The sequence below is a fragment of the Staurois parvus genome, unplaced genomic scaffold (genome assembly GCF_062004578.1).
Source record: "Staurois parvus isolate SC_StPar_1 unplaced genomic scaffold, SC_StPar_1.0 ptg001432l, whole genome shotgun sequence".
Lineage (NCBI taxonomy): Eukaryota > Metazoa > Chordata > Amphibia > Anura > Ranidae > Staurois > Staurois parvus.
The window spans coordinates 4,320,550-4,341,971 of NW_028319228.1; the positions used below are offsets into that span (position 1 = coordinate 4,320,550).

A 21,422-nucleotide genomic window follows, 5' to 3' on the forward strand; every position below is an offset into this window, starting at 1 on the left:
ATGGACAGCCTGGATGTCTCTGTGAGATGGTTGCAGTTAAATCTTTGTAAACTTTTTGCATCACTTTTGCTACAGTATTCTGACTGATAAGTAAAGCTTTTCTGATCTTTTTGTAGCCTTCACCTGTTTTATGTAAAGAAATTATTTTATTTCTCAGGCCTTGTGACATTTCTCTTCCATGTGGTGCCATTGCTGACAGCATGAAGGGAAGAGGAAGGGGTTTTCTCTGTAAAGTAATGCCCTTTTATAATCAGCTGTCTGCTTGACACCTGTTTAATGAATAATTAGTCTCATCTGTAGTTGAATTCTTGTTAATTAGGATTTTGTTGTTTAAAATGTAGCTTTCAGACTTTAATCAGAGTTTATTCATTTTTGCAACTGGGTCTTGAATGAATTTGTTAGGAAAAATACTTATTTGTGTGTGTAAATTAACAAATCTTGTTTGCAATCAATGGCCTGCGTTTGTGGGAGTATTTTGTAGTATAGTGTTTAAAGTAAAGGTTTTCTGACAAATCTGTTGGGGTGTACTCATTCATGCTGAGCACTATAAGATATATATATATATATATATATATATATATATATATACATATATATATATATATATATATATACAGTTAGGTCAATATATGTTTGGACACAGCTCTTAAGAGTAGCCGTCCCTCCTCTTTCAAGGGACCAAAAGTAATTGGACGATTGAATATAATCATGATTAAAATGTTGATTTTTAATATTTTGTTGAGAATCCTTTACTGCAATGACTGCCTGAAGTCTGGAACCCATGGACATTACCAAAGACTGGGTTTCCTCCTTTTATGATGCTTTGCCAGGCTCTAACTGCAGCTGTCTTCAGTTGTTCTTTATTTGTGCGTCTTTCTGCCCTTAGTTTTGCTTTCAGCAAGTGAAAAGCATGCTCAGTTGGGTTGAGATCAGGTGATTGATTCGGCCATTGCAGAATATTCCACTTCTTTTCCTTCCAAAGCTCCTGGGTTGCTTTTGCAGTGTGTTTTGGATCATTGTCCATCTGTACTGTGAAGTGCCATCCAATCAACTTTGCTGCATTTGGCTGAATCTCGGCTAACAGTATATCTCTAAACACTGCAGAATTCATCCGGCTGCTTCTGTCACATCATCAATAAACACCAATGACCCAGTGCCACTAAAAGCCATGTGTGCCCATGCCATCACACTGCCTGCACCATGTTTTACAGATGACGCTGTGTGCTTTGGATCATGAGCTGTTCCAAGCCTTCTCCACACTTTTTTTCTTCCTGTCATTCTGGTACAGATTAATCTTTGTCCATGCCTTTTTATGTTACTGAGCTCACCAGTGTGTTCTTCTTTCCTCAGAATGTACCAAACTGTTGATTTGACCACTTCTAATGTTGCTGCTATCTCTCTGATGGATTTGTTTTGCTTTCAAATCCTTGCAATGGCCTGTTTCACTTGCATGGACAGCTCCTTTGAACGCATAATGTAGGTTCACAGCAATAGATTACAAATGCAAATACCACACTGAGAATCAACTCCTGACCTTTTACCTGCTTAATTGATGAAGAGTAGCCCACACCTGGCCATGAAACAGCTTTTGACTCAATTGTCCAATTACTTTTGGTCCCTTGAAAAAGGGGGGGTGGCTAATCTTAAGAGCTGTAATTCCTAAACTCTTCTTCCAATTTAGATGTATATACCCTCAAATTAAACCTGAGAGTGTGCACTTTCAGTCCATATCCATTATATAACTATAGCTTGAATATGTTTTGGTAAATACTTGAAAAAAACTAAAATTGTGTCTGTGTCCAAATATATATGGACCTAACTGTACACTATATTGCCAAAAGTATTGGGACACCCCTCCAAATGATTGGATTCAGGTGTTCCAATCACCTCCATGGCCACAGGTCTGTAAACGCAAGCACCTAGGCATGCAGACTGCTTCTACAAACATATGTGAAAGAACGGGTCTCGCTCAGGAGCTCAGTGAATTCAAGCGTGTTACCGTGATAGGTTGCCACCTGTGCAATAAGTGCATCTGTGAAATTTCCTTGCTACTAAATATTCCACTGTCAACTGTTAGTGGTATTATAACAAAGTGGAAGCAACCGGGAAAAACAGCAACTCAGCCACGAAGTGGTAGGCCACATAAAATGACAGAGTGGGGGTCAACGCTTGCTGAAGCGCACAGTGCGCAGACATCGTCAACTGTCTGCAGAGTCAATAGCTAAAGACCTCCAAACATCATGTAGCTTTCAGATTAGCACAACAGTGCATAGAGAGCTTCATGGAATGGGTTTCCATGGCCGAGCAGCTGCATCCAAGCCTTACATCGCTAAGTGCAATGGAAAGCGGTTGATGCATTGGTGTAAAGCACGCTGCCACTGAACTCTAGAGCAGTGGAGACATGTTCTATGGAATGGTGAATCACGCTTCTCTGTCTGGCGATCTAATAGACGTGTCTGGGTTTGGAGGTTGCCAGGAGAACGGTACTTGCCAGACTGCATTGTGCCAAGTGTAAAGTTTGGTGGAGGGAGGATTATGGTGTGGGGTTGTATTTTCAGAGTTTGGTTTTGGCCCCTTAGTTCCAGTGAAGGGAACTCTTAAGGTATCAGCATACCAAAACATTTTGGACAATTTCATGCTCCCAACTTTGTGAAAACAGTTTGGGGATGGCCCCTTCCTGTTCCAACATGACTTTGCACCAGCGCACAAAACAATGTCTATAAAGAGATGAATTAACGAGTTTGGGGTGGAGGAACTTGACTGGCCTGCACAGAGTCCTGACCTTCTTGTCCAACATCAGTGCCTGACCTTAAAAATGCACTTCTGGAAGAATGGTCAGACATTCCCATAGACACCCTCCTAAACCTTCTGGACAGCCTTCCCGGAAGAGTTCAAGCTGTTATAGCTGCAAAGGGTGGGCCAACTCAATATTGAACCCTATGGACTAAGACTGGGATGCCATTAAAGTTCATGTGCATGTAAAGGTAGGCGTTCCAATACTTTTGGCAATATAGTGTATCTTACTGTTGTTTTCAGGCTTCTTTTTTGCCCTGTGCACACACCCTATTCTCTACTGTTACACCTTACTGCTAATAGTATAGAGCGAGCAGTGCCATTATTTCTGGTGTTATGATTGTTCTATACGTACTACAATTCCTTAGAGCTGAATGTGCCTGCAGGTAGATGTTTAGTCCATCTGGGAGGTAAGCAGGAAAGGGTGGCTACGTTCACATACAGAGGGGCATGGAAAACGAATGTAGCCACCCTAGAATAGGAAGCCTGAGAATAGCAGAAAAAGCAACTTGCATTTGAGAGATGAAATGAAAGAACAGAGAGAAGGGAGCATTCTAGTTATTTTTTACACATACTTTGTTTTATACAAAATGTGAGTTTAATGTTACCAACAGGGATTTCTCAGTCCTTCATACAGAAAATTGGCTTAATGACGTAAGGTCTTTCATATTTCTCAAAACTCATTCATATTTCTCAAAACTGCCCTTTAAAATGACTATAATTAGTATTTCTAAAATAACACTTGGATAAATGTGGGCCAAAACATTGACAGCAAGGGGGAGATTTACTGAAACTGGTGCACAGAATCTGGTGCAGTTATGCTTGGTAGCTAATCAGCTTCTAGGTTTTATTGTCAAAGTTTAATTGAACAATCTAAAGTTAGAAGCTGATTGGTTACTATGCACAGTTGCACCAGATTCTGTGCGTATCAATTTTAGTAACTTTCCCCCCAAGTATTGTACAAGTAAATGTTGATGATGGTATTTCTGTTGCCTTGCAGGGTTAAACAGTTGGTTCTACTATGTAACCATGCCAATGCCAGCCTCTACCTTTACCATTGCAGTTGGAAGGTGGACAGAAGTTAAGGAAAACTCCTCTGAAGAAACATATAATTTATCTTGGTTTACACCTTTGAATGCCAATGACAGGTTTGTAATGTTACAGTGTTACACTAAGAAACTATGCATACTGTTGTAGTAAATAATTATATAAAAAAGTATGACTTGGTTCCAGTTCTATTTGAATAGCTTATTGGCAAAATCCTCCATGAAAAAATAAATAACCTAATAATGAAATATGCACATGCCAAGAGAAATCTAGCAGTTCTAAATCTTGTAAGTTGAGGTCAGTTTGTTACACAACGCAAATGTATTTTATTCTTTAGGATTAGTAGGTGATACTTAACAAAAATACAGTTACAAACTCACATCCAGTCAAAATGGAAACAATGAACAGGAAGCACAGCCTAACTGCCTTGGTCTTCTGCTCTACTTCCAGGCAACATTGTGGTGTGTCAAGCAAGCTTACTGCCCAAAATCATGCTGATAGCTTAATTTTCCAAGAACATCAGGTTTTCTCCTGTTAGAACTATAGGCAAAACCTTTCTTTTTTCATTTTGTATAGAGTAAGGGAAAGTTATAACCCCTGTCAGATTTTTATTCGCTAACTGTGTCCCATTGCGGAGATTTCACTTCCCATCCCATAGCCAAACAGGAAGTGAGAGGAAATCCCCACTAATTATGAGAATTTCTACGGAATCCCCAGGTCACCAGAACTATTGTCCCCATTGGAAGATGTCCCTTCTATTACTTTTTTGGGGACAACCCAAAATTTGGGATTTTCGTTTACTTTCACTCTGCAATGATAATGGTAAATAGCACAAATCGAGAGGGCGAATCTCCTTAATAGGGGCACAGACAGCAATAAAAATTGACAGGTGTTCTAATCCCTCTAGACTCTATCCAAAACTGAAAAAAATAAAAGTTTTGTTATACTTTAAGTATGCATTGGTGAATTTCTTGCATTGCTAACAGTTCTTTTGTCCAAGAAGGGTATGGAAGAAACATGGTCACATCTCTTAGATTGTAAGCTCCAAGGAGCAGGGCCCTCGAACCCCTTGTGTATCGCACTGTATTGTTATTGTACTGTCTCATGTATTGTCTCTCATTGTAATGTACAGCGCCGAGCGAACTGTTGGCGCTATATAAATACTGTATAATAATAATAGACACAGACACATACAGTAGATGTCAACTCATGACACTCTGCTCATACAGCCTTGGCTTTTCAAAGTTTATCCTGTGCTCTCCATCCCTCCTCCTTTCTCAGCTGCTGCACTGTTCCCTGAATCCTGAGCAGTAAAAGTATCAAAGCAGACCTGGCTTGTGGGTTCTCTGCTTCCAGGTACCCACGTGTTCCTTGCAAGAGCCCCACGTTGGTCAGGTCGCCATACTCCTGTGATGCAATGTAACACTGCAGCCTCATACAGAAGCCTCTCTAGAAATCTGGATATTCTGCAGCTAGTGACTAGGGATTCAATCAGGATTAAGGTGCATTAAATGGATTTACTGACTTTTAGTACCATTTCATTGTTTTCTACGTAGGATTAGGAGCTCGCTGAATGAATTTACTTTCCTAAACATACTCTTTAGCAATTTCTGTCTGTTACACAAATATAAAAATCATGTGTTCTTTATACAAAACTGATTTACAATTTCTGTGTATGTTATAGTTTCTTATTTCACTGTATATTTTAAAGATATGCATGTCTTCATTTAAACAAACACAAGGCATTTAAATAGCTTTGTCATAGCTGGCTAAATTCAGTTTCATAAATACAGTGCATGTACAGTATTTATAACATAGAAGGAGGTTCTTGTACTTGTACATTACTTGACTGTAGCAGTTAACACAGCCCTTGCAGTAAAATGCAAGGTCTGCTTATGCTGTCAGGCCCCCTTCCACTTTACAAAATCACCTAATATTAGTACTGCAGTTCCAAACCATACTTAATTTCCCCCACCTTCCACATTGTTGAGTGTGACATGACCATTGTTCTAGACAAATTCCTGGTGGAATGCAGAGCAGAGTAAATAGTTGAGGAAAGCACCCAAGTTTGTTGCAAAGAGCTTCCTCTCACAAGATTTTGGCTGCTGTGTATACCCCTAGAATTTTGCAGAAAGGAGTGTAATGTCATACTCACAGGCAGTGCAAACAGGATGATTATGTCCTTTACAGCAATATGGAAGACAGGGTAAGATAGGTATGCTTCTAACTTTTTTATTTGCAGGTACATTACGAACAACCAACATTAGGCGGTTTTTAAAGGTGGCGGGGGCCAAGACATTATGTGTGGACCTTGCATTGTACTGCAAGGGTTTTTGTATCTCCTAAATATGCATAAATAAAAATGTCCAGCATTATGTTAATATGATTCCTAACAATAGGTACATTTCTTGGATAATATCTTTTTGATCATATTTGTAGTTAACTCACTTGTAGTGTAACTTATGTTGAGAAAAAACAATCCCCCTTGGATGATCCATGTACAGTACTGTATATTGCAAAGATTAACAAACTTTGTAACAGAGTAATCTTTTCTGTTTTTAAGAAAAAGCTGTTTGTTTCACCATGTCCTTTCTAGCCGGATTCCCAAATGGGAAAATATGTGTTCATTATAATCACCTGAATAGACTGTCCAGGCATTACACGGATCTTAGTGGGGGGCTGGGAGGCTAACTGAGTGCACTGAGCAGGATGGAATGGGGAATCTCAGAATCACAGAGAAAGGTTTACGGCTAGAAGGGGATTCAGAATTCTTAAAACCTCTGTATGCCAAAGAAATCCGCTCCAGGCTGTCTCACCATTCACAGAGCCTATCTTAGAGGAGACCCAATGCAATGATACCAATTGGAGGACCCTGAAGTGAACAAGAACCTGGCCTTACACTTGAGTGGATGATCTGGATGACCTGATGAAACAGTTGTAATCTCAAATGCGTGATTATATCACGCATCTGGTGAGTGTGCAATTCACTTATTACCAGTCACACTGACGGGGAAACCCAAAACTCATGGGTTTCAGTAACATTTTGACTGCTGAAGCTGGATTGAAATGTAGATGTTTATTATACAAGCATGTAGTTAGACCTCCATGCAGGGAGAGCAGAACAATACATGGTGTTGGATTCAAAGTAATGCTCTGTCTAACTAGGGCCCTCTAATACAATTTATATGCTTTTCCAATGGGTGGTACCTGACTATCTGATCTTTCTGTCAAGAGCCATCTGTGTTTTTGGAGAAACTTCTGGAGATGCGATTATTTGTCCACATGTAAATGTCCATCAAGTTTGACAGGTCCTCAAAGGCTGTGACAACAATCTTGAGGTCAATAGGTTGTGAGAATGCAGTAGAACTGGTAGCAGAAGTGAAGTACCAGATATTAAGCCAACAGGAGAGGGCATGAGGTGTGGAACTGGTTTTTCTCATACAAGGAAAAATAAATAAGTTGTTAGGCCATCTAATTCAATACTAATGTATTTCATATTTATATCTAAAATGGCTGCTCCATTTTCCCTTACAACACCATCCATTACTCTGGATTAATAGATTGGAACATGTTTGCTGTGATCTTCCATGATCCCCACATTCATTTATTGGACCTTCACTAATCTATCACTATAACCACCTTGATGTGGTTTTATATATATTTTGCACTTTATATTGTATCTTATACAGATTTTGTTGTTAGCACCTATGCCACTAATTTGATGTATCATTTGCACTTTTGGCACTTTACATTATTTATATGTTTTTGATTGAGTTTTGCATCAAGCACCTTTTATATGTTTTTGTTATCAGCGCTGCACCTATTTTTATCTATATTTATTCTTATGAGGTTTGTGGTTGCCTTTTGGTGTCCCAGCAGCTTTGTTTTTGTAGCGCTCGCTTAACTCTTCCTTACATTATAATCAGCTGGTGTACTCTCAGCATTTTGAGGAAGGCTTAGGGAGTACCTTACCAAACCAGAAATTCCTATTGTATTTTATTTTTTGTTTTTTTCTGAGAAAATTAGCGAGCCAATCACAAGAGAAGGAAATTACATTTCTGGGGCATTTTGTACACTAGGGGTGTACAGAACGCCTCCAGATTGCTATACTACATTTATTTTTTTACCATTTTTATACATCTACAGTGACTTCAGAGTTCTCAAAAAGTCCTTTAAGTTGGATGGCAAAAAGTGTATTCACTGTTTCAAAAATGAACCATCTTGATATATTTTTTTTTATTTAGTTGAGTCTATCATAACCACAGATTTGTTACACTGTGCAAAGTATTTATACAGTATTTATAGCAGGACTTAATATTGAGCCATAGTTTGCTGGAGGCCCAGGACCTATGCTGTAGTTTAATTTCTTTATGGAATCTGTTTTTCTCTTACACTTTCCAAATATTATTGCACATTCTATGAAATCCCAAGTTTATAGGTTTGCTTTCTCTTGTAGTTCACCTAAATCGTGAATGGGGATTTTACTAAAAACTCACCTCCCATGCTCCAGATCCTAGCCCTCTTTTTTGCTTTGCTACAATTATGCTGGGGGTGCTCTACATCCCTGATGCTGGCATGGGAATGTCATGCTTTCTGGCCAGTCAGAGAGTCTAGTTCTGTGGACATAGAATTTGTATATAGAACACACACACATCAATTTTTGGAACAGGGGTGACTTTAAGAAATTAAAAAAATTTTTTTAAATTAATAAAATAGGAAGTCCTCATCCCTGAGAACACGCACATCGTCTATGTTGCATAGTGAGGACACCCAGACCTTCATAAAACTCCGGTTGCAAATATAGGTTCAAACTGAGAACTACCCAGAGGCATGAGAAAAGTTAAGCTAGGTTCACACTTGTGGGCTGGTTGGGGGAATCGCACCTGTTCCTGCAATCGCAACCACCCGAATCACGCTACTGTTGTGAGGCTTGTGTGGCTCATTCTTAATGGAACCCCACGCATCACAGCCCACAGCTCATTTGTGGGTGAAGGAATTTCTACTTTTTATCTACGTTTATCCTATCCCATCAACCTGTTGGGATAATTAAACGATATTTTGTAAAGTTGTTTTTTTTTAATTGTTACGGGGGTCGCTCACTGGAACTGTAAAAGCTTGTAATTTGGCAGGCTTGGCAAATTGTCACTACTGGTAAATTTTGCTTAGGTTAGGCCCATTCAGCAGCAAGTGGGATGAAACAGGGGCAGGTGATTCTTTTTGTGAAATAAAACCCAGAGGTTCATTTCCTTTATGCAATGAACCCCACTTAAAATATGATACATTAGGGGCAGGTAAGTGAGTTTAGTCTACAGCTCTTTGTTTTGATAATAAAATGAAAGCTAGATAAGTAACAAAGAGAGGCCCAGCTGTCTTTGGCAAGATTACTACTCACTCATTAACTGTGAATGGTGCCGCATGAAACTTGTCATTCCTGTCACAGTGTTTGAACACAGCTGGAGTGAGCTCATTTCACGATTTCAGTGGAAGAATGGATCTGTCAAGAAAAACTGGAGGCAGTGAAAATAAGGACATAAACATATATTATTTCTCAGGATTAAATAAAGATATTTCAAAGATCAGCTTGTGAAGGGCAACACAGCTGGATGCTTCAGGGCTGGTTAGGGCACCAGAAATGTCATTTCTGCCTATTCATTTTTACTTCTCATAACAAATACCTTTGCAATCCTCTATTTAAGGTTAGGGGAGTTATTTGTGTTTACATCCTTTCTGTATATGCGTATGTGTATATAGAAATATATACTGTACATTTTTTACTATGTATATAATTATATTTATTTTACAAATAAACATTAACAGTGTGCATTTTGTATACAGTAGTCACAGAGATGAATGAGGTGTGGGGATAGAGCACTCCTCAGACTTACTCAGTTATTATTTATATATGTTTATATATTTGATCATGAGCTATTGAGCATTGTATACCATTTTTTTAGTAAAGCAGTGACAGTCTGTTCTGTATGTGAAGGGCTTCTCAGCTTCTAACCTACTGGCTGAATATGTACAACTGAAACACTTAGATGTAAAATATATATATATATTTTAGTTACATCTAAATACATATAAAGTTGTATTTTAATAAGTGGGTAGGTAATAACATTACATAAGTATTCAACGCCTAATAAATGTTTCCACAGGTCAGAACATAACTTGCCTCCTGAAAATGCAAATTTGCTGGCTGCTTTTATGAGTCTCTAAACTGAAACAAATAAAAGAGATCAAGAAAAGTCAGAAGTCCTCATGCTTTGAGTCCAACCGTCAAACACCCAGAACTCTGAGTTTTTCAAAAGGTCATCAGTGGCAGCCTCCTTAGTACCCTTTTGATAGGTTTTCTTTAAAATAGAACTTTAGTCAAACTATAAAATCATATAGCTGATGTAAGCTGCCTATACCAGTAAGAATAGGCTGTCTGTATTCTTGTCTGTTGAGGGACATAGGGAGTCATCTTCTGTTGGGTTGTATTGCAGTCTACAGGAAGGTTAGACACTAGCAACCAAAAAATATATAGGCCAGCCTAGCATAACCCCTCCCATTTTCAGCATGGATCAGTTTTTTGTTCCCTAGGAGGATAGATGACTTTTATTTAGCTCTGTTGAGAATAGTCTAACCATTTTTTACTAGCTTTTTGTTCAATTTTATCTTCACTTTGGCTTCATTCAAGATCTGTTAATACATCACTGCACTAGATGAGCTCTACATGGCAAATATCCAGATTGGCCTTTCTTCCACCTAACATTGGAGTGCTGTACATGGCCCCTGCTGGTCTGGATGTGGTAACGTTAGTCTGAAAGTAATCATCCGGCGCTGAGTTCTATTGTAGATACTGTCTAGGCCCTCTTTTATAGTAACAAGTGAACCATGGAATGCTTTCCAGGTCCAGGACCAATGGCATTGCCTCAATGCTTGCTCTGTCTCTGAACAGTCAGTCATGGGAAAGGTTAATGTGACATCATCTTCTGGGTGGAGTGTGAACTGCTCATGCTCCTTGCTCTCTGTCTCACCATTCAGTGTAGAGAAAGTATCACCCAGCTGCTTCTCCTGCTTTAAAAAAGAACCTCATGGAACTTTGATCCCCAGTCTATTTGTACTACTTGTCTACAGTGACTTTGGTGACCTCTGGCCACCCAACTCTCACTGACTGCCAGCTGTTTGGGGTTTCATGAGTACCCAAGGTCTTGCCTCGTACCGTGACCTTAGTTGTATCACTACCACAAAATTGCAGCATGTCTGTATCAAGACATAGAGGGAAAAGTTCTGCTTCAAAGGGTAACCCCAGCTCACACTCTTCTACAGGTTCCGAGGATGTTTACTTCTGTGTATGTTTATTAAACTGAAGAGTTTTATCTCAGCTCAGTTCTTTGCAGTTCTCAGTGGAAATGATCTCCTCTGCAGTCTGTGTATGAAGCCGAGAACTTTTGTTCTCAGAGGGAGAACAGAGAATACGTTTTTTCCTCTGAAACCGGCTGAGATTTGTGTAGAAGGAGGGGGGCTGCCTGTGATCTTGTGAGATATTGTGAGATGACGCAGCCGAGTTTAAAAAGTGAAATCCAAGTTAAAAAGACCTTATTACAATGCTTATTACTTATTATTACAATGCTTATTACTTATTACAATGCTTATTACATGAAAATAATAAGCATTGTGCACTGTGTGTAGACACATAAAATATATATACAGTTAGGTCCATATATATTGGGACATCGACACAGTTCTAACATTTTTGGCTCTATACACCACCACAATGGATTTGAAATGAAACAAACAAGATGTGCTTTAACTGCAGACTGTCAGCTTTAATTTGAGGGTATTTACATCCAAATCAGGTGAACAGTGTAGGAATTACAACAGTTTGCATATGTGCCTCCCGCTTGTTAAGGGACCAAAAATAATGGGACAGAATAATAATCATAAATCAAACTTTCACTTTTTAATACTTGGTTGCAAATCCTTTGCAGTCAATTACAGCCTGAAGTCTGAAACGCATAGACATCACCAGACACTGGGTTTCATCCCTGGTGATGCTCTGCCAGGCCTCTACTGCAACTGTCTTCAGTTCCTGCTTGTTCTTAGGGCATTTTCCCTTCAGTTTTGTCTTCAGCAAGTGAAATGCATGCTCAATCGGATTCAGGTCAGGTGATTGACTTGGCCATTGCATAACATTCCACTTCTTTCCCTTAAAAAACACTTTGCTTGCTTTTGCAGTCTGCTTTGGGTCATTGTCCATCTGCACTGTGAAGCGGCGTCCAATGAGTTGTGAAGCATTTGGCTGAATATGAGCAGATAATATTCCCGAAACACTTCAGAATTCATCCGGCTGCTTCTGTCAGCAGTCACATCATCAATAAATACAAGAGAACCAGTTCCATTGGCAGCCATACATGCCCACGCCATGACACTACCACCACCATGCTTCACTGATGAGGTGGTATGCTTAGGATCATGATCAGTTCCTTTCCTTCTCCATACTCTTCTCTTCCCATCACTCTGGTACAAGTTGATCTTGGTCTCATCTGTCCATAGGATGTTGTTCCAGAACTGTGAAGGCTTTTTTAGATGTCGTTTGGCAAACTCTAATCTGACCTTCCTGTTTTTGAGGCTCACCAATGGTTTACATCTTGTGGTGAACCCTCTGTATTCACTCTGGTGAAGTCTTCTCTTGGCTGTTGACTTTGACACACATACACCTACCTCCTGGAGAGTGTTCTTGATCCGGCCAACTGTTGTGAAGGGTGTTTTCTTCACCAGGGAAAGAATTCTTCGGTCATCCAGCACAGTTGTTTTCTGTGGTCTTCCGGGTCTTTTGGTGTTGCTGAGCTCACTGGTGCGTTCCTTCTTTTTAAGAATGTTCCAAACAGTTGTTTTGGCCACGCCTAATGTTTTTGCTATCTCTCTGATGGGTTTGTTTTGTTTTTTCAACCTAATGATGGCTTGCTTCACTGATAGTGACAGCTCTTTGGATCTCATCTTGAGAGTTGACAGCAACAGATTCCAAATGCAAATAGCACACTTGAAATGATCTCTGGACCTTTTATCTGCTCATTGTAATTGGGATAATGAGGGATTAACACACACCTGGCCATGGAACAGCTGAGAAGCCAATTGTCCCATTACTTTTGGTCCCTTAACAAGTGGGAGGCACATATGCAAACTGTTGTAATTCCTACATCGTTCACCTGATTTGGATGTAAATACCCTCAAATTAAAGCTGACAGTCTGCGGTTAAAGCACATCATGTTTGTTTCATTTCAAATCCATTGTGGTGGTGTATAGAGCCAAAAATGTTAGAATTGTGTCAATGTCCCAATATTTATGGAACTAACTGTATATATGTATGCGTGCGTGTGTGTGTGTGTGTGTGTGTGTATATATATATATATATATATATATATATATATATATATATATATATATATATATAAATATAAAATACACTATATTGCCAAAAGTATTGGGGCACCTGCCTTTCCATGCACATGAACTTTAACATCCCAGTCTTAGTCCATAGGGTTCAGTATTGAGTTGGCCCACCCATTGCAGCTATAACCGCTTCAACTGTTATGGGAAGTCTATCCACAAGGTTTAGGAGTGTGTCATTGGGACCATTCTTCCAGAAGTGCATTTTGTGAGGTCAGGCACTGATGTTGGAAGAGAAGGCCTGTCTCACAGTCTCCACTCTAATTCATTCCAAAGGTGTTCTATTGGGTTGAGGTCAGGACTTTGTGCAGGCCAGTCAAGTTCCTCCACCTCAAACTCACTCGTCCATGTCTTTATGGACCTTGTGTTGTGCACTGGTGCGCATTCATGTTGGAACAGGAAGGGGCCATCCCAAAACTGTTCCCACAAAATTGGGAGCATGAAATTGTTCAAAATGTCTTGGTATGCTGACATCTTAAGTGTTCCCTTCACTGGAACTAAGGGGCCAAAACCAAACCCCTGAAAAACAGCACCACACCATAATCCCCCCTCCACCAAACTTTACACTTTGCACAATGCAATAAGGCAAGTACCATTCTCTTGGCAACCGCCAAACCCAGACATGTCCATTGGATTGCTAGACAGAGAAGCGTGATTCATCACTCCAGAGAACACGTCTCCGCTGCTCTAGAGTCCAGTGGCGTGCTTTACACAACTGCATCTGACTGTTTGCATTGCACTTGGTGATGTAAGGCTTGGATGCAGCTGCTCGGCCATGGAAACCCATTCCATGAAGCTGTCTACACACTGTTGTTGTGCTAATCTGAAGGCCACACAAAGAACATGTTCTCTGCTCCTCATCTCAGCTACATAAACCTGTACACATGAGAGATCAGCCGTGATCCTGAGGATCACGGCTTTTGGACACCTTTATGCCATCTGAGGGAGCCAACATCTGTAATCTGAAAACTTGCTACCCTATAGTTGTAAGGTTTACTTCTTCTGAGCTCTCCATAACCCTGCTGTGTGATGCTGAGTCCCTTGCCTTATCATCTGGGGCCTCTGCTGCAGTTAAAAAAGACTTTGTGGCCAAATTCATCCAGACCCTTGATGCTGCTGACCGCATAGGTTTTAAGTAATCTCCTGGTATTTCCCCTGCAAAGTCAATCTTTGATTTCCCCATAGCGTTACAATAACCCAGCTCACCGGTCACAGTGACCATCTCTAGCTGAAATTCAGGTTTCCCATCAATCTAACTCTAGCACTCTGTTTTTTCGAGAATCGTGGCCTCCTACCATTATCTCAGACTTATAAGATACTACTTTGGTCCTTATTGATGTGGTATGTACTACTCTGCATCTACTCAGAATTAGCCTGTTGTCTCCAGTCTTGTATTTTATGGAGCCCCTACAAGTGCCAAAACCCTACTGATTAAAAACTAGAATCCCTTTTAACAAGAAATTTTTAGACATTAACAAGACATTTTTATCTCTGCCCTTCACCCTGTTGTGGCTGTGAACTTAAACTGACACTAAATGATATCCTTATTCTATAAAAATAATCAACACACATCCACTGCTTAATGGTCCTGAAAATTGTTTTTTGTTTAAATTGTTTATTACTATGTCTCATCCTATCTACCCTTATTATTATATACAAGGTTATAACAGAAGGCCAAAGCAATCACCTACCACATAGTCAGAAGTCTAAGGAAAGGTTAGTGTAGTCCCATAGTTCTTCACCTACTCCTGGAGTAGACATACCCACACCCTCCAATCCTGGCTCACTTGCAGCTTGCAAGGCTGGAAAAAAAACTCCTAAGCTATTAGAGAAGTCATCAGCAAGAAGGTGCTAGAGGTTACAAGTGGGGGAATGCCTTCAGGTACTTTGCTCTTTACAGTAGACATCCTGATGCAGAAAGCTCCTATTTGGGTTTACAGTCTAACCTCTTGCCTTCATAATTCTCTTCAGATGCTTACCCTTAACTTCCCTGTGGCACTGCACAGATTAACAAACCTCCCCTACACCTCTTGGGTCTCCTCTCCCCAGGGGTTCTTGCTCTAACGTCTGAGTCAGCTTGGCTTAAAGAGCTGTTTCACACCATAGTCACTACCCTTTACATTGGCAATCCTCTTCTCTTTGGGCATGTAGGGCCATCGGTGGTTTATGGTACCCATCAGAGGCGTTCTGGCCCGTTTAGTCAGCTGGGATGGGGAATCTTCATTTTCCAACCTAACAGAGCTCTGGATCCTTAATTTCCTGCATACATGGTCATTCTCAGTGTCTTTGTGAATTTTCATGGCATCTCCATTATGGCAATGCCCTGATCAAACAAACTCGTGTGAAAAGAGCCATGGCTCTAGTGGATGACATTTCTCTTGTGGGTAATTGCTTGCAAGACTCAACTAGGTCTGGTTTCACCAGGTATCGGTGCTGGAGACTGCCTGTTACCTGTAGGTGAAGTTAAGTTATTTGGCTGTACAGCCTCTGGTTATATGTCAATTGGTAGATAGGACGTGCGGATCTGACAGCCAGGCAGTAGTCATTAAGGGATGGCATCAAGGAAAGTTTCCATTTAAGAAGAATTTCTCTAGCGTAGTAAGATGCGTAAAGACAACAGTAACTTAGCATGTTTTTGAATGAGGAGATTGTCATAAATACCTGTAAATACAAGTGGATCTGGTGCTAAGGCTAGCTTAAGTGCCTTGGACAATCTGATCACGATTTGATTCCAGCTGGGGGCAACTCGACATTAGTTGCAAAGGGGGCCAAGGGCTAGGTTGATGTGATGCAGCCTCTGAGGTATATAATATATCCTATGTAAAAATTAATTTGGACAAATTTTGGTCTTAGCAGAGATCATGGGTTTAGTGTATTGAGCTATCACATCCTTCCACTCCTCTGAAAGGGCAAATATCATTCTTCCACTTTTAGAACAAAGAAATGGCCATGTATGTTTTACAGTGAGCAAAGACTGAGGAGAGGGGTTTGGTCTGAGCAGATGCTCCCAAAATAGTTTCTAAGGGATACTGTTGAAGAGTAGGTATTTGAGGGAATTCGGCCTGGCATGCCTAAGTTGAAGGTATGTGAAGAAATGCCAGTTGCAGAGGTTCTATTCCTCTTTCAATAAGTCAGAAGTACCGAGGTTGCCTGTTTGAAACATATGATTTAGGGTGTGAATGCCCATTCTCAGTCAAACAACTGGATCAGGAATAGTAGTTGGTGAGTGAGCATACTGTTGATCCAGAGAGGGGTATTAGGGGACCAAATCTCAGGAATACATGACCATTTAACTATTGTCAGCCAAGCTTTAATTGTTTGAATTACAGCCAGGGAGACTAGGGATCTTCTATAGATCAATGATTGGGGTAATTGAGGGAGCTGACTATCATTGCTTCCGAATCTAAAGCAGGGTTCCCATCAGAGAGAGTAAACCCCCAGTGCAGGGTAACTAAATGGAGGCCAGGTAGTAAAAATACGAATTAGACAGGGCCAAGCCAGCTACATCAGTTGAAATCTGTAGCGTTGTAAGAGCTATTATGGGAGGCTTACCTGCCCATAGGAAAGGTGAAAGAGGAGCATCAATCATGCAAAAAATTCTAAAGGAAATCAAAGTTGGAGACTGTCAGAATAAGTAGGTAAATTTGGGGAGAAACAGCATTTTTATTTAATTAGCCTATTATTTTAGGTTTGCCTAGCAGTGGTGTGATCTTTGAGGTCTAGAAAAGGCTTAGAGTCTAGGGAAGTTTCCTAAATATTTAAACTGGTTAACTCTTTGTAAAGGGTAGTAGTGGCCTGACTGATGTGTATATTTGTCTTAGGGAAATAGGGTAGATTTGAACTAATATATTCATATACCTGAGCAATACTTAGTCATTAAAGGTCTGCAGACAGGCAGCCAAGGAGAACTGAGCATCAATAAGATAGCAGTGTGCCATCGGTGTGCAATGATAACTTGTCCTCCAGTGCCCTCTTTCTAGTACTACAAATTTCAGCGTTGGCACTAATCAAGGTCATCAGGTGTTCTATGGCCAAAGCAAAGAGGCCTGGAGATGGGGAAACCCTGCCTCGTACCTCTTTGTAAGGCAAAAGAAGTGGACAGGATATTTTTGGCAAACACTCTGGCACTAGTGACTGAATGTAATAACTTGGCCTGGTGCACTCAGAATCTGGTGCAGCTGTGCATGGTAGCAAATCAGCTTCTAATTTCACCTTGTTCAATTAAACTTTGGAAATAAAACCTGCAAACTGATTGGTTTCTATGCAAAGCTGCACCAAATTTTGCACTCTCTACTTTTAGTAAATAATCCCCATTGCATAACTTTAGGGTCAAAACCAAATTTTGTTAAACTTGTCCAGAGGTTTGGCCACTCCACCAAGTCAAATGCTGTTTCGTTGTCTGGAGAGGCTATAACTCTGGTGCCAATATTATCATGCTGAACAGAGAGATAGGGGAATAAGCAGCACAGGTTGATGTCAGTGCGCTTCCCCGGGATAAACCCTAATTGATAATTATGAAGCAGTATGGTAATAACCGAATTGAGTCTTCCAGCTAGGACCTTCACCAAGATCTTTGCATCCACGTTAGGGAGGGAATAGGGGTGGTAAGAGGAACTCCTATCAGGGTCCTTTCCTTGTTTGTGTATCACCACAATCACTGCTTCCATCATGAATGCTGGGAGGGTCTGAGTTTGAAAAGCATGTAAAATGTCCTGTGCAGGTAAGCAACAAGAATGTCAGCATAGTGTTTATATTTGTAGCGCTCACCCCCGAAGGGGCCATTGAATTGTATTGGGTCCCTTCTGTCCTGCACCTGGGATGACCTGCCCCTTTCCTGGACCCGAGAACACTGACACACCTTGAAGGTTTAAATGGACTTTATTTAATGGCAAAGCCCTAGAATGGAATGGGTTTAAACAACAGTTTACGATATAGCAATATAGGCACTTGTTAAGTGACACAATTCACAGGGTGTCACTATTTGTGGACATCATCTGCCTGGGCAGCAACTGGTGCAAAAACGTGCACTAGGAGGCTGCTAGTGAAAAATACTGACTTGTAGTTGCAGTTTGATGACAATCCAACACTGTACAGCAATACAAATAGCATTTGCAATGACAATACAGCCTACCTACTACATAAAGCAGAGATGCTCTGCCTAAACACTGGCCAGTGGGACTATGTAGAGAGTCTTCTGGCGATGGGGACCTCGAGTTGGAGCGCTGAATAAAGTAAACAAAATGGTGACTGGAAGCCTCTCACCACTAATAACCGATTCTGGTCTTGAGAGGTCCCTTGGGACATGTCTAAGTGTAGGGTGAAGTCTTTGTATAGATGTCAGCTTTTAGTCCCACTATCTGGCACATGTGCCTGTTTGCAACTCACTTTGGCAAATATTCTTCATTGTCCTAATATAACTCCTGTTCCTTATTCCACGGATTGTATTGCTTCATTGGATTTGGAGAGTCAAGAGCATACTCCTGTGACTCTTCAGGGATGAAGGATAGGCAGGGTTATTTTTCTAGGGATTCCTCTTAGGTTCACCCCTGCATCCTGCATACTGTACCTACAGTACATTGTGTGTCTAGCATTTTGGTTAGGTTCTAATTTCCCTATTCTGCCAAACCTTCTAGGTGCTTCCCATGCACCTTACCTCTTTAGCCCTGCTTATTCTGTGCATCTGAATCCTGGGTTTTTTGGGTGACCTTATGATCCACTTTACTCCCATCGCAGGTGTTTTTTTTTTTTTTTAGTCATTTTCAGGGTTCCTCCCTGGTAAGTCTCACCTTGGTGAAGTGAATATCTGATCTGACATATTCTTTAGGTATGGAGCTTCTTGTTCTTGAACCTTGTAGGGTTAGATGAGTAGAGGTTTAGGGCCTTCCTACTTGGACAAGCTGGTTGTTTGTTGCAAAGAAATTGCTCCTAGGTTCCCTGTCTGATACTTGTGTTTTTCTATGGGGCATGTTCCCTCTCCTTGTTGATCCCCTTCCTCCGTTGATCCTCTTCCTCTGTTTTTTTCTTTTATAACAGTAATTTGCTCTCCCCATCCCCCCCATCTGCTCATTGGTGGGTTCAGATTAGAGCCATGCCTTTGTTCATGGTAAGATGCTTCCTTCTGTGTTGAGCCATTCATTTCTGGTTTGAGACTTTTTTCTTCTTGGTCATAAGCATCAGGTTGTCAGGGTTTCCTAACAATCTGTCAAATTCAGGCATTGATCCTCTGGCAGCACTTGGCTGCAGGCAGTCCAGTTGTTGAGCTTCGTAGCAGTGATTGGTGTTTGCCCATCCCTAATATACTTTTTCTAAGACATTCTGGGACATTTTATAAAAACCCGTTGATCCTGCCAGTAGAATCATTGGATAAGTAATAAGGTGACAACTATCGTCTTTCTACAAACAAATCCCTACAGAATTTTCACCCTTCCTGTTGCTATAGCTGCTTAGATGTTGGTACTGTTGATAGCCCCGTCAGTGCATGCTTAACTGCATTACAGATGTTTAGATTTGCAGCACATTGCTTTATTTGCAGAAGCTTATGGGAAATGTATGTAAATTCTCTGTTTTGTTCCTGCTGTTGCCACAGCCTTGTCCATCCAGCTTCCCAGCTGAATTTACCATTCAGATCAAGCCAGTTTTCACTGAATTGCATTCCAAATGCCTCTTTATCACTCTGAGAGTAAATAAATGAAATAATTTAGATGCACATTACAGCAGCTCCAAACATTTTAGTTAAACCAGAACTATAGATTCATATAACATTGCATAGTTTGACCATGCTTCCCTCTTGCCGATTTTGATATGTCACATCTGTATTGTAGCCATTGCTATTGTTAAATAAAGAATTAAAAAAAAAAACAGAACTATTGAAGAAGTATAGCTTTGGCCTTTGTGGCATGTCCTAATAACAGGGCCTATTAATCAAAAATAAAATTGTAGTTTAATTACTTGAAGTTGAGGAACTAAACCCTGAAAATATAGACACCAAAATCACAATAAGGATTTGAAACAGGGTGAAATGTATTGTCTGGACTAGCTAGTAAATGACTTGTGTAAAGTAATCACATAAGGAATTCTACAGGCTAAAGAGTTAATGTCAGGTGAAACTTACTTATGGCCTGTGTGAACAAAACAATAAGTCATTACACAAATTCCATGAGATAAAACAGGATACCTTAAATATTAGCCCACAGCAAAAACCTATAAACGGATGAACCCATGTAGACAATACATAATCTGTTACAAGTGTCAGTTCTCAAACTAAGGAATTTTAAAAGGCCTCACCTTTAAATAATAAAAAGTTTACTGTCTAATACTGTTCATGGCTATAATCCGGTGACATTCCATCACATATATTGTAGTTAACAAGCATGCAGTTTTCTTTTTTAGCTAGTTGAAAACATTTTGTTATTTTAAAGTATATGTTGCCAGTAACACAGATCCATATCATATACATAGTCAAGATATTTTTGGGGGGTTAAGTAATCACATCAGAATTAATGGTAGTGCAGGACTCCTTCGTGAGGCATATGACATGCAAAGTGCAGGAAACAAATATCTAAAATAAATATCTACCTATCTTACACCATGTCTCAAGCCAGCCAGATTTCAAACCTAAAAACAAATTTACACCGTCCGGGCAGTTTCATTGAAATAAAGGCTATATGTGTACAGTTAAGCATGATGTTGTTTATGGTGTTTCCAGAAAGATTTGCACTAGTCTAAGCCCTGGTGAATTTTGTGCATTAAAAACTCTCAGAAACAATGGCATTATGCTGATTATAGGGAAGGTATACCTGTGCCAGATACAAAGGGGGAGATTTACTAAAATCGGAGAGTGCAAAATCTGGTGTCGCTCTGCAAAGAAATCAATCGGCTTCCAGGTATTATTGTCAAGGCCTAATTAAACACTTCAATACCGGGCACTTTAACCCCCTTCATGCCTAGGCCAATTTTCAGCTTTCAGCGCTGGCACACTTTGAATGGCAATTGCTCAGTCATGCAAATCTGTACCCAAATGAAATTTCTATCATTTTTTTATAGAGATTTCTTTTGGTGGTATTTAATCACCACTGGGTTTTTTATTTTTTGCTAAAGAAATTAAAACTGACCGAACATTTTGGAAAAAAAAACATGTTTCTTAGTTTGTG

General features: G+C 40.1%; 1 protein-coding gene across 1 annotated transcript in view; it reads left to right on the forward strand.

Annotated features, from left to right (window-relative positions):
• AOPEP (aminopeptidase O (putative)) overlaps positions 1 to 21,422 on the forward strand; it is a 597,182-nt gene that overhangs the window by 105,326 nt on the left and 470,434 nt on the right. The window contains exon 4 of the mRNA XM_089662129.1: positions 3,794 to 3,941. Coding sequence (XP_089518255.1) covers positions 3,794 to 3,941 — 148 coding nt within the window. The remainder of the gene's footprint in view (positions 1 to 3,793; positions 3,942 to 21,422) is intronic.